A 13,172-nucleotide genomic window follows, 5' to 3' on the forward strand; every position below is an offset into this window, starting at 1 on the left:
TTGGTTGTGGACAAAAAAAAAAAAAAAAGTTGTTCCCTTCTGCTTCTATTCAGAAACAAAGGAGGATTGAATCCTCTAACCAGATTGGTTAATTTGATTAGACAATGGCCATACTCTAATGAAATATAAAGACAAATTTACCAGGTTGCTAAATTTAAATGGTAATATACAGAATATTGTTCTTCATTTAATAATTGTGTATACTGTTTTAAAAAAAAGATACGATGAGTATATGTTTTTAATGTTTTTATAATTTTGTAAGTATCAACTCAATGAAACTTGTTTTCAGAATAAAAAACTTAATTGATAGAACATTCATTTGAATCTGTATGTCTAATTTGAAATGTATTATATTGTGTATTATTCTGCATATTAACATGTTTTCTGACTAGAAGGAGAAGGGAACCTTGTTTTTGTTTTAGTGACTATACCCAACCCTTTTCCAAGAATTAGGGTACCTCCCACATTTTTTGAGTTGGTTGTGGACAAATCCCGTGTCCGCAGGAGATCAGAGTTCGTTTGTGAACACAGGGCTGGTCTCCAGGGTTCTTGGAGGCTGCTGGCTGCAGGAAATACTGGGTTCAGCCAACAGGGGTCCGGAGTAGGAGACAGGCCGGTAGGGCTGGGGACAAAGCAGTTGTCATCATTCTCCTCTTCTGCAGCACGGCTCCTCTGTCCTTCTTCTTCTTGTCGAGTCGAATCTGGAGAGGCAATGTTGAGTGGTGCCCCTAAATACTAGAGTTATGGGTGTTACAGGGGTGAGCAGGTTGGGACCAATAGGTACCCTCCCTGGGTGTCTACACCCCATGGCATGCCACCCTCCAGTGGGAAGGGTCATAAGCCTCTTCCTGACTAGAGGAGTCCCCCTATCTTCAAGATGGAGGGGACTGAGATGTGGGCTTCACCTCACCTCCACCACCTGAGGGGTGGAGTTGGAAAAGGGGGGCACATCTCTGTTTCCTAGCTAGGATTTCCCCCCAGTTTTCATGCCCAAAGTAGGGGTCAGAACCAGTTGGAGCTAGTTGCTGGTAGCAGAAAAAGGCTGGGGGTAGCTGACAAAGGCAGCAGGCCTTTGAAGCTTCCTCTTCGAGGACCCAGCCCATCCAGGGGAGGAGGCATGACACCTCTGCCCAGGATGTGCTTTGTTGCTGGACCCAGAGAGCAGAGGCTCTCTAACCAGGGTCCAGAAACCTGTCTGTTGGTGGCAGATAGCTGGGAGCCAGTCAGGAACCACACCAGAGTTGGTTGTTTTAGGGGGGCATCTCTAAGATGCCCTCGGTGTGCATTTTTCATTAAATCCAACACTGGCATCAGTGAGGGTTTAATGTGCTAGGAGGTTTGATACCAAACTTCCCAGACTTCAGTAAAGCCATCATGGAGCTGTGGAGTTTGTGTTGACAAACTCCCAGCCAATGTACTCAAAATGCCTTCACTGTGCTTTCAATGTCTGTGATGAATGGCACAGACACTTTAGGGGCATATTGGTTATGCAGCTATGCCCTCACCTGCTAAAGGGGTGACTTAACCATGCCACAGTCAGTGTTGGTGGGCATGGCACAAAGGGATGTGTGCCATGTCGGCTCTTCAGTTTAGTCTGCACCAAAACAGCCTGCATTGGCAGTGTGTGTGTTTGTGTGTGTGTGTGTGTGTGTTTTAAGGTGAGGAGTCTCTGAGGGTGGCACAATACATGCTGCAGCCCTCAGAGGCCCTTCCTGGTCACAGGGCCCTTGGTACCAGGGGTACCTTTTACAAGGGACTTATCTGCATTCCCGGCGAAAGTCATCGAGAAGATCATCAACGGGCAATTGACCCACTTGTTTGAGGAGAACAACATCCTGGACCCGTCCCAATCTGGATTCCGCAGCAATGACAGCACTGAAACCGCCCTCATCGCTGCCACAGACGACATCAGGACCCTATTGGACAATGGCAAAACCGTGGCCCACATCCACCTGGACCTCTCAGCCGCCTTCGACACCGTCTGCCACCACACCCTACGCACACACCTACACAACTCAGGAATACACCACAAAGCCCTGGACTGGACCGCCTCCTTCCTCACCGACAGAACCCAGAGGGTTCGCCTCCCCCCATTCCATTCTGAAGCCACCAAGATCATCTGCGGCGTGCCCCAAGGATCAGCTCTCAGCCCTACCCTTTTCAACGTCTACATGGCACCGCTCGCCAACATCGTCCGCTCGCACAACCTCAGCATCATCTCCTACACCGACGACACTCAGCTGATCCTCTCACTCACCAAGAACCCTGCCACCGCCAAAACCAACCTCCACGAAGGAATGAAGGCCGTCGCCCACTGGATGCAGAACAGCCGCCTGAAACTCAACTCAAACAAGACAGAGGTCCTCATCCTCGGCTCCACCCCCTCCACCTGGGATGACTTTTGGTGGCCAGCCGCGCAGGGAGCTGCACCCAAACCCACCAACCATGTACGCAACCTGGGGTTCATCCTGGACTCGTCACTCTCAATGACCCAGCAAGTCAACGCCATCTCCTCCTCCTGTTTCAACACCCTCCGCATGCTCTGCAAGATCTACAGATGGATCCCCACCGGCACCAGAAGGATGGTCACCCAGGCCCTTGTCAGCAGCAGACTAGACTACAGAAACGCCCTCTATGTAGGAACCACGGCCAAACTCCAGAAAAGACTCCAACGCATACAGAACGCCTCCGCATGCCTCATCCTCGATATAACCCACCACACCCACATCACCGCCCACCTGAAAGACCTGCACTGGCTCCGAGTCAACCAGAGGATCACCTTCAAGCTCCTCACCCACGCTCACAAAGCACTCCACAACGCCGGACCAGCATACCTCAACAAACGTCTCACCTTCTACACCCCGAACCACCAGCTTCGTGCAGCTGATCTCACCCTCGCCACCATCCCACGTATCCACAGGACCTCCACCGGCAGCAGATCCTTCTCCTACCTCGCCACCAAGACATGGAACACCCTCCCCATACAGCTGCGACAGACCCAGGACCTGCTGACCTTCAGGAGACTCCTCAAAACCTGGCTGTTCGAGGAGTAGCTGCAGCCACCCACCCCCCCTCAGCGCCTTGAGACCCTCATGGGTGATTACTGCGCTCTACAACTGCTTGATTGATTGATTGATTGTGCGCAGGGGGTTGTGCCAATTGTGGGTTTGTACAGTTTTGGGTAAGAACACAGGTGCTGGGGCCTGGTTAGCAGGACCCCACCACACACTCAGTCAAGTTGGCATTAGGCATCAGGAAAAAGGTTAGGGGTAACCATGCAAAAAGGGGCACTTTCTTACTCCCCCACTCTGCCTTTGCCTAGTGACGGGACGCTCCAGCAGTAGCCACACACTCTACAAATCCATGCATTTATTCACTCATTACCAATGCCATAAATATTCATAAAAATTAGATTATGAAATATATTACCCTATGAAAGTGACAACTATGACTATAGTATTATCTATTGGCGTGCCAGTGCATTGCTATTTAATTACACGGTGCTTTTAGGTGCAGTTACTTCTCACTTTAAATCTTATACTTGCACCTGCCACAGCATTGCTAAAGAAACCGTCCTTAGATGATGACAACCTTTCAAATTGTCCCCCAAATTCAATCGATCAATCAATCAATCTATATTTGTATAGGGCAACCCGGGGTGGTATGGGGAGCTTTATGCGAAGAGCTAGATCTTGAGTTCCTGAAGGGCAGATTCTGAGATGCAGTGGGAGGTCATTCCAGGACTTGGAGATAGGTAGGAGAAGGATCGACCTACACTGCAGCTCCACCGGATTCGGGGATTTATGCAAGGGCGTGGAAGGCGGATCAGAATTCTCTGGTCAGCTGGTGGAAGGTATGGTGGTGTAGGAGGGTCCTGTGTAGTGAAGGGCCTTGTAGGCATGGGTGAGCAGAGTGAACTGGCATCTCTTCCGGAGGGTGAGCCAGCGGAGGCTTCTGAGGTGGGGGGTGATGCTGATCCATTTGGGCAGGTTGAGGATGAATTTTGCTGCAGCGTTCTTTATGGTTTGTAATTGTTTGAGGAGATGGGTGTTGGTGTTGGCGTTGTAGCACTGTCCACTTCACCGCACCCCCTGCCCCATTCAAATTTCACAGTTGGCAAGACTGCCAGTCTCTCTTCCGACATTCGTTTTTACTGAAGCTAATAACTTTTTCTTTTAGATCGTCTGAGGGATCATGGTATCAAAGGCAATGCATGGGAATAGTTTCAGAGGTTTTATCAGGTAGGTGCTTTCAGGTAACAATGGGTGCATGTTCTTCCTCAGTTCGTACAATACATTTCGGGGTTCCTCAGGGACTGATACTTTCTCTACGTTCTTATTACACCTTTATGTCTTTGTTGGCTGACCTGATTCAATGACACAGCTTTGATTGTTTCATGTATGGCAAGGACACTTAGATTGTATCAAAGATCTCAAAATATTTGAGCAGCACAGAACTATGCGGCTAGGCTGGCATAGGACTGAGAGCCAGAGACCACATTTCACATGCCTTGGCCTCTCTCCATTGGCTACCTCTTAAAGAGCGGATCACATTTAAATTCATCTGCCTAGCGCATAAAGAGGTTTACTCCACCAGCTGTCCTTTTCTAAAAGATCATATCAAGTTGTACCACCCTTCTTGGACTATCAGTTCCAGTGTTCAGTGTTTGATAGGGCTCCTCAGCCTCTGAGATTCATTGATCAGTGTTTTAAAGGGTTCATCAGCCTCTGAGATTCAGTGATCAGTGTTGTATAGGGTTCCTCAGTGTAGAAAGGAATGTAGGAAGGTGAAGTATAATGTGGTGATGCTGGTTAGGCTTCACTGTGCAATACTCTCACAATACCCCAAAGATGGTCCTTGGATTCACAATAATAAATCCTTAGCTCAGACCTGGTAGAGTGGCAAAGAGGAGTCAGGCTTTACTAGAGGAACATGTGTTCCTCTAGTACCAACATGGGTAATAAGTAATTGATATGAAATCCGTCATCAATTTATAAAAAATAAAGCAGATTTTTGTATCCTTTTAGACACCAAAACGGAGTAAATCAGATAATTACAACCGGAGTTATGTATTTTAGAAGCAATATTAAATCAGTGCAAAACAGTACTGCAAAACTTTATCATTGTAGTCAATGGGAAAAAGCACTAGTGACACTCGGTCACTAGCAGGTCGAGTTGATTAGAACCCAAGGAGGGTAAAGGTGATGCAGGTCCAGGATCAAGCCACTACAGTAAGTTCGATTTTACCTGCCTCGAGAAGCCCGGCCGCAGAGTTGTCCTGACTGCCCTTGGTGCTGAAGCGGGAGTCGCGGGAGAGCTGGTTTTACCGCTTACACAGTGCTGGTGTAGAACAGGGTGCAAAAAGCCAACAGTTGACATCTGCTGCTGACATCGGATGAAGGTTTTGCGGAGTTTCCTCGAGATGCAGTGTTGAGTAAAGGGGTGGGTACTGTTAAAAGGTGATCGTCAAGCCTTGGCAGCGGTAAGGTCAGCAGAAATCTATTTCAACATCTGGAGGAACAGGGTAGCTGCTTGGCATTTTGTGAAGAACATGACTAAGTTTCCAACAATGCACTGGACCATCCACTTCTGGCCAATCCCTCGGAGGCCCAGATGGCTAGCCATTCTTTGGTTTTGGTACGTTGTTTTTACTCACAGAGTGCAGGGGACGATTACCACTAATCCAGGGGAGTCTGATGATGCCTTTGGCTCTATCTCTGTCTATTGAAACTGAGCCTTGGTCCAGATCGAGTTGCAGTCTTGCAGTTTCAGGAAGGTTGCCACAAGTGCAGAGTATCACGCCTTTGGTTTGTGCAGCTCCTGTTGTTGCTGACTGGGGTCTCTTCTTGTGTCCTTTGTTGCAAGTCAGATCAGAACTGAGGTTCTGGTGCCAGGGGAAGCCCTTAAATCTTAGATTTAAGGGCGCTAGGGGTGTGGATGCAAGTGGCCAATGGGCTACAATCCAGAGTGGCTAATCTGCGCCTGAGGTGACCACTTCCGGCAGTGTAGGTCAACTTTTCTACCCAGAACCCTCTATTCTACCACTTTTAAAAATGGCAGAAGTATTTTTTAGCTGTACAGAGAAGGTAGTCTACCCTAGAAGTTTGGCTAGTCTTCTGGGGGTATACACTTCCTGAAAACCTAATTTTCCCATGTGCCTGGGTGCAAATGTGCCTGGGGGCACGGGGAGGGCCATTTCCTACTTTGGGAGGCAGCCTGGTTCAATATCACAGGTGGTGCAGCCTTTGAAGCTCACCACCTTAAAGTGCCACTTCACTAGCCATCTTGTCAGGGAGGAAGGTGTGACCTCCTCCTGGCCAGGCCAGGCCATTGTTTCTGACTCCTAGGAAAGTTAACACCTTCTGGCGGGGGGTCATATTCCTGTCTTGGTGGCAGCAGCTGTGGGCTGGCAGCCAGAGCAGAGGAAATGCTAGTCCAACTAGGTGGGCAACCTCTAAGGTAGCCAACTGGGTGCATGCCACATCGTCCTTGCAACGAGATTTGTGTCAGGGATGAGAAGGCACGGTGTTTGATACCAAATACAACATATTTAGGTGGTACCATAATGGAGCTGCCTACCTCAGGTTTGGCCGGGTGGTAGCCCATGGTATCCTATGGTCGGTCTATCAGTTATAGTAGCCTTTAATGGTACAGGCCACTATAGGGTCATATAAGGTTGCACTTACGTGTCCACACCTGTAATATAATGCACCCTGCCTCCTGGGCTCAGGAGACCTTTCATAGGGGTGACTGGCATATATTAAAAATAGTGCATTGACTTTGCCACACATGGTGAGGGCAAAGTTGAGTTCAAGACGTTTGCACTGCTCCTGCAGCCTGCAATGGTGACTGCTGTCAGTTGTTTACTTGGGTTACTCAGGGTGGCATAAAACAGTGCTGCATCCCTGGTGACCCTTTAACACCCATGCCCTGGGTGCCACTGGCCATATACTAGGGACTTATAAGAGGGTTAAAGTCCTTGACAATGGGGGTTACCAATTCACACATGTTAGAAATGGGATTTCTGGCTGACTGAGGCGTGCGCCCAAGCCAGGCAGAAACCACCACTCTAGTCAGGGCAAGGAAGTTACACGCCAAAGATAACCCCTGCTCACCCCCTTGGTAGCTTGGCACGAGCAGTCAGGCTTATCCCGGAGGCAATGTGTAAAGCATTTGCGCACGCACCCAGCAACAACATCCCAGGCCCACCACAAAAGAAACTCCACACAGGGTTATATAAAAATAGCCTTTGTATTATCATAACACATTAGAATAGTAAGCACATACTATACAGGGTGCCACCTGGCACTAGGTCATATTTACAAGGAATTATTTACACCTGACTGGGACCACTGTCAGTACCATCACAAAGTGAACTTAGTAAATGTAGAATTTATCATAAACATAGAACACCACCAGTGACTACTGGTAATCACTGTACTTAACATCGGCCTGTAACGTAAACTACATTATGCACAGCATCACACCAGGCGCACATGACATCCTTCGCCAACCTCACCATCATAAACACATGAGGCCATCTTCTCACAAGTCTAAATGCATTAGACCCTGACCTCCTAAGTATAACTACATTAGGGAATAATTCTCACTAGGATAAACCATAATATGCGCACCAACCTCATACTCATAAAACACATTTAGAGGTATCAACACAGGTGCGTAAATCATTCTACATACATTACATTTCCTAGCACCCAAAATCACAGTAGGGCCTGGTGCCCTATAAATTTAACAATCCCCCCTGTCCAACTGGCCATCTCAGAAAAGGGGCTCAAATGCCCTATGTCCCAAGAGTCAGGGCTGCTGTCTAGGCAGCGAAGGTCAAGGGTGCGCCACAGCGCAACACCTAAATGTTACAACTGCCCACTACTTGCTGGGCAGCTGAGAACAATAGCCTGGAGGCCTAAACGGTGCAGCTGCCCACTACTTACTGGGCAGCTGTGAGAGTTAACAATGAGGCAGGGGCTCTCAATGGCCCGTAGAAGCAATATGCAAAATGTTGGAGCCACACACGGCTCTAGAAATAATCAGGTCCCATGGAGCACACTAGCTCCCGAAGTACTCAGGCCGTAATAAAGAAAAAGAACTGGCCCTCTGGCATTGTGGAGCGCATTGATGCTTTTAATAAATATGGCCCACGTTGGAGCGCAGTAGCGCTCGAAACAAACATGCCCTAAGAGGTGGAGCCACCTAGGCTCTATAACCAAAAACATGCCCCAAGATCGGTGGAGCCACATAGGCTCTGAAAACAATGGTACCCCCACTGTTAGAGCGGCCCTCTGCAAGACGGGGCCGCTCGAAGTATATGACTGGCACTGCGGCCCGAAGGGCACTAAACAACAGGGAGCCCCCACTCACCGGGACACCACACAGACAAAGCTCCTCCTCACCGGAGCTTCCTGGTGGCTGCGCACGGGCTCTCTCCTGCGGCGGGGGCAGGCACCGGCAATGTGCCTCGCGGTCCCGCAGCCTCCTACTTCTACTGGCTGGCGCCCGCCAGGCTCTCCCTCCGCAAAGGGAGCCCCGCACGGGCAGGCGCCATCACCATTCTTCTGGGCAGCTTCTCTGGAGGCGGCGGCGTGCGCGGGACTTCCTTCCCAAAACCGGAAGTCCCGCCCGCCGTCAGGCACATCCTTGCCTGACTTCCGCCCTGTCCGCGACTCGGGCCGCCGCGGTGATCTTCTTCGGGCGCAATGCGGGGTGGGCACCCGCTCAATTAAAGATCCCTGAAGCGGGTTGGGCACCCGCTAGTGAGCATACCAGCGGGGTGGGCACCTGCAGATGAAAATATCACTAAATAAGCGGGGTGGGCACCCGCGAGGTACAGAAAAATGCGGGGTGGGCATCCGCCAAAGCGCAAAACTGCAGGGTGGGCACCCGCCGACCAAAAAGCACCATAAAGCGGAGTAGGCTCCCGCTATTTGCAATAGAGCCAAAGCGGGGTGGGCACCCGCCATCTATGCATAAAGGGGGGAATCCCTACGTTGGGATTCCACCGGAGAAGGGGCTGCAGCCCAGCCCTGCGCAGCCCCACGATCTCCCTCTGCAGAAAAGAGCCAGGTGCTCTTAAAGGTAAAAGCGAAGCACACACAGGGCACCAAAGAATGCAGCCAAAGTCCTGGGTCCCAAGAGAAAGTCCTTTAGGTATCAGGGAGCAAAACAGCCCCCAGCAAAGGCAGAAGAGTCCCAAGAAGCAGTCCTCCAGGCATCCAGGGCCAGGGCAGGGCCCAGGGAGGCAAGTCTTCCCCTTAGCCCCAGCAGCAGCACGCCCCTGGTACATTCGAGTCAACAAACAAGAGCATTTTTATGGGGTCACAGTCCCTTCTTTTATACAGCATTTTCCTTTGTTCTGAAACTGTAGGGCAAGGAGAGAACCAGATACAACTGGTTCAGGAGCACTTTGTTTTGCTCAGCTCCCCTCTCTATTCACCGGACAGGTCAGGGGCATCAGACGCACCACAGGAGGTGGAGCCAGCATTGTGAAGGGGAGGCCCAGCCCCATTCAGGTCCGAGGTGCAACTCCTCCCTCCCATCTACATGCAGATCTCTCCATTCACCACCGGGCAGACTCACCCTGGCTCCTGGAATTCCCCAGCCCTCTCAGCTCCTGTCAACCACAAGCCAGACATGCAATTCACATCACACAGCACACAGACATGCCAACTTAGAAGTGGCACTTCTCCACCAGTCACAATAAATCTGCGCACACCATTGCGCAGCATTTATTCTCACGAGTTCGCACATACCAAACTCGCCCCTGCATTCCTCTCCCATCAGGAACTACCATGGACACACATATCCCCCATGCATTCCTATGGGAGGGCAGGCCAGTCTCACTAAATGTAACACAGAGCGCACCCACTTTAAACTGGGACGCAGTGCTAAAGTGCCTAGAGGCCTAAAACTACTAACACTACCTAGGGAAAAAGGCCAGGATAAATGCAAAAAGTTTAGGGCTGAACCTGCCAAAAGGGCCAGGTCCAACAACACATAATCAGTTTTAGGGAGAGATCACTGGCACTGGGTTCTGGGCAACAGGCTCCACTGCAATTTAAGAGTCATAACCATCCGCATTGAAGCAAAATGTTAGGGAGCAACCATTCAAACAGGGAGCTATCCTACACTCAGACAATTGATTTATAGGGTTCCTCAGCCCCTGGGATCCAGTGATCAGTGTTTGAAATGGATCCCTCAGTTCCATCGGTCTTCGCTTGGAGGTCGGGCTTTCTCTACAGCTGCGGCATTGAGATGGAATTCATTATCAATAGACCTTAGAAAGGATTTCAATATTCTCAGGTGTATAAAAGCACTGAATGTAACTATGTGACAATGTTGTTGTCGAGAGCAAGTGCAGTGAGAGAACTCAGAATTAAGATCAAGAGCAGGAAATGAGAGCGAGAGACTGCAGCAAGGAAAGTGTTAGGCTACAGCCTGGACAAAGAGCAGCCAGTCTGACAGGCAGGAGAAATGGGGAATATACCAGGAAGAAGCCTAAGAAGGAAGGAGAGGGATTGGGAGAGCATGGGTAAAGGGATGGTTACAGAGTAAGTTTGCAGTTATAAAGAAGGGAGTCCATCACACAATTGTGTGGGGTGTGGTTGAGGTTTAGGGTAGAGGGAATGGGCTAGAGAATTCTTAGGACATTGTTTAAGGCAAAGTAATTGGTGTGGCTAAGTTGTACAATGTAATTGTGGGCTCTCTTTGCTTCCCATAAAGTGACCTTTTCCACGACACACCGAGTGTAATGGTGGTTTGTCTCCACCCAACCAGCCCACGGCAAACCTCAATGCAGCAGCATGGAAGAACCCTGCTTGTGATGGGTAGGTGAGCATGCTGCTGCACACTGGAGGGAAAGGACACTCCGTAAGAGGATCCTGTTACCAGTGTCATACTGCTCTTTACATACCAGGGTCTAAGGTCCTTCAAGGTTGGAGGCACCACTCACCTATGACCTGAATCAGCCTGGTGCTTGGAATCCATCTGAGTATTCTGGGTATAGTGTGGTGGTGAGGCGTTACCTTTACTATCATGTACTATTGTGCCGCTGCCCTACCTAGTAACTCTCAGCCAATCACCAATGAGTGTTCAATTAAAGTGATTAAGGCCACCATTTCTGCCTGCTTTGTACAAACTGATACTGATTCAACAGTGGACTGCAGCAGAATCGCAAGATGTTTGGGTGGCTTTTCACTGGTACTACCATAACCACCACCACCGACGGTGACCACATGCTTCGCCATTAAAGCGACTTCGCATATAACTCACCATTGGAAGTGTAGCCGCGGTTGAAGCCCTTATGGTTGATGGCGTTGCAGTTCTTTGGTGCAGTCCCATGGAACAGGCTCATCTCATTCACTTTGTTTGCCCCGTTCTTCTGGGCAAAGAATTTCTTCCTCAACTCATAGGCTTTGTGCAGGTAGATGTTCTGGATTCTCTCAATCTGACCAATGAAACAAGATGGAAACCAGCTGGGACAAACCTTATTTACCCATGTTTGGAGAATTCCACACTTTTATTTGATATGTAATTATTTCATTAAAAGGTTTTCTTACCATCACACAATGTCAAGAAAGACTTATTTTCAAAGAATAAGGGCCTGGTGTATGAAGGTATTTTGTGGACACATGCCTGTGAATTTAAAAAACACAAGGGCTGCAACCACAAAATATGGATTTGAAATGTACAAAACCCATTGTGTGAGTCAAAAAAGATGTTCCGATTAGCGCAATCGGTTCTGTGATCCATTCTGCATCTTAAATAGGATGGAGTGAAAGAGGTGGTCCCCTCATCCTTAGAGCCACAAAGGATGTATCGATGGTTTGTGACGTCAACTGCAAACCATGGATCAGATCCTGACCCTGTCTTTGGGTGGTACCCGTCTCACAAGGAGGAAGCTCTCCTTGTGGGACCACATCAAGCTTCCTGGATGTTATTCATTCCAAGTGAATATTTCTTTCAAAGCAGTTCATGTTCCCTTAATGGACAAGGGAGGATTTAATAAACAAGCATTGGGAAGGGCAAATGGTCACTCCCTTTTAACGTGAGTGTATAATGTGAGTGTCAACCTACGGGTTTGGTCAAAGCGTGTTTGTAGAGCGTTGTTTACACAAAAGTTAAATAACCAAAATACTGGAGGAACAGCAAACAGATATCTTAAGGTAACGCGTAATTGAACATTGATGGCTTTATCTTCAATCTTTATAAGCAATATGGTCTATTTCCAAAATAGATTCTACACTGGAAACTCTCAACTGTTGCTCTGACTCAGCTTAAAAATAACATAATAATACTAAGACCACCTTGTGCTCTGCAGCAGCCCTGGGAGCAGAGTTATGAACCTCAGGGGAAAGAGTAATGTCCATCTTGAGCTGGAAGTAGAGGTGTGGAGGGGGCAGTGGCGGTTTCTGCGTGAGGGCGTCGGGGCTCCGCCCCCTTTATTTTCAGCCCCTGGGTCAGCTATTACAAAAGTACAACTAAATTCTTTTAATAAACAGTAAAAGAAAAAATTAATTACGCAGACCTCTAATTGCTTGGGACCAGGCTCAGGGCTGTTGTAGCTGCAATGATAAGTGATCACGAGTGTCATGTCACGTGACCCTGGCAGCGAAGCCTATGCCTTTCGTTTTGGCCCTGAGTCTACTTTGCCGGGCTGACAAGCTCACTGCCCTGAGGCCTGTGAGGTCATCAGTTCGGCAAAGACATAGCCTCGAGGACCAGTCTCCACCCACTAATGACGTTTGGCTAAAGTTTGCCCCGGGCGCTTCAGGCTCAAGCCCTGTAGCGCCAGGGGCTGCATGTCAGTCAGGGAGTGGAGAGGACGGCACCCCACCCTTTCTGAGCACGTCACAGGGAGGTGGGTCCTGCCCTCTGATAAGCTGGGAAAAGGAGTGGTAGAGGCAGCAGGTGGGAAGCCGAGTCTGCGCAGTTTGTCATAAGGACTCTTTAAGACACACTGCGCAGACTCGAGGTGTCTGCTTCCCGCGTTGCTATTACAGGACCGTGTGAATGGCCGCCATCATTTATTTGCAGCTCCGGTGTTTCAGTGGGAGGCTCTGGCCACACGCTTATGAAGGCGCACCTCTCTTTCAATGGCCTACCTCACCCCTCTCACATCCGCCTCTTTCTACCCATCCAAGGCCCTTCCCTGGGTC

At 49.2% G+C, this 13,172-nt stretch overlaps 1 protein-coding gene across 6 annotated transcripts in view; it reads right to left on the minus strand.

Moving 5' to 3' along the window:
* Window positions 1-13,172, minus strand: part of LOC146830241 (uncharacterized) — a 649,260-nt gene that overhangs the window by 13,670 nt on the left and 622,418 nt on the right. For all 6 annotated transcript variants that reach the window (XM_085604449.1, XM_085604447.1, XM_085604446.1 and 3 more), the window contains exon 14: window positions 11,287-11,461. In XM_085604449.1, coding sequence (XP_085460575.1) covers window positions 11,287-11,461 — 175 coding nt within the window. The remainder of the gene's footprint in view (window positions 1-11,286; window positions 11,462-13,172) is intronic.

The sequence above is a fragment of the Triturus cristatus genome, chromosome 5_1 (assembly GCF_964204655.1).
Source record: "Triturus cristatus chromosome 5_1, aTriCri1.1, whole genome shotgun sequence".
NCBI lineage: Eukaryota > Metazoa > Chordata > Amphibia > Caudata > Salamandridae > Triturus > Triturus cristatus.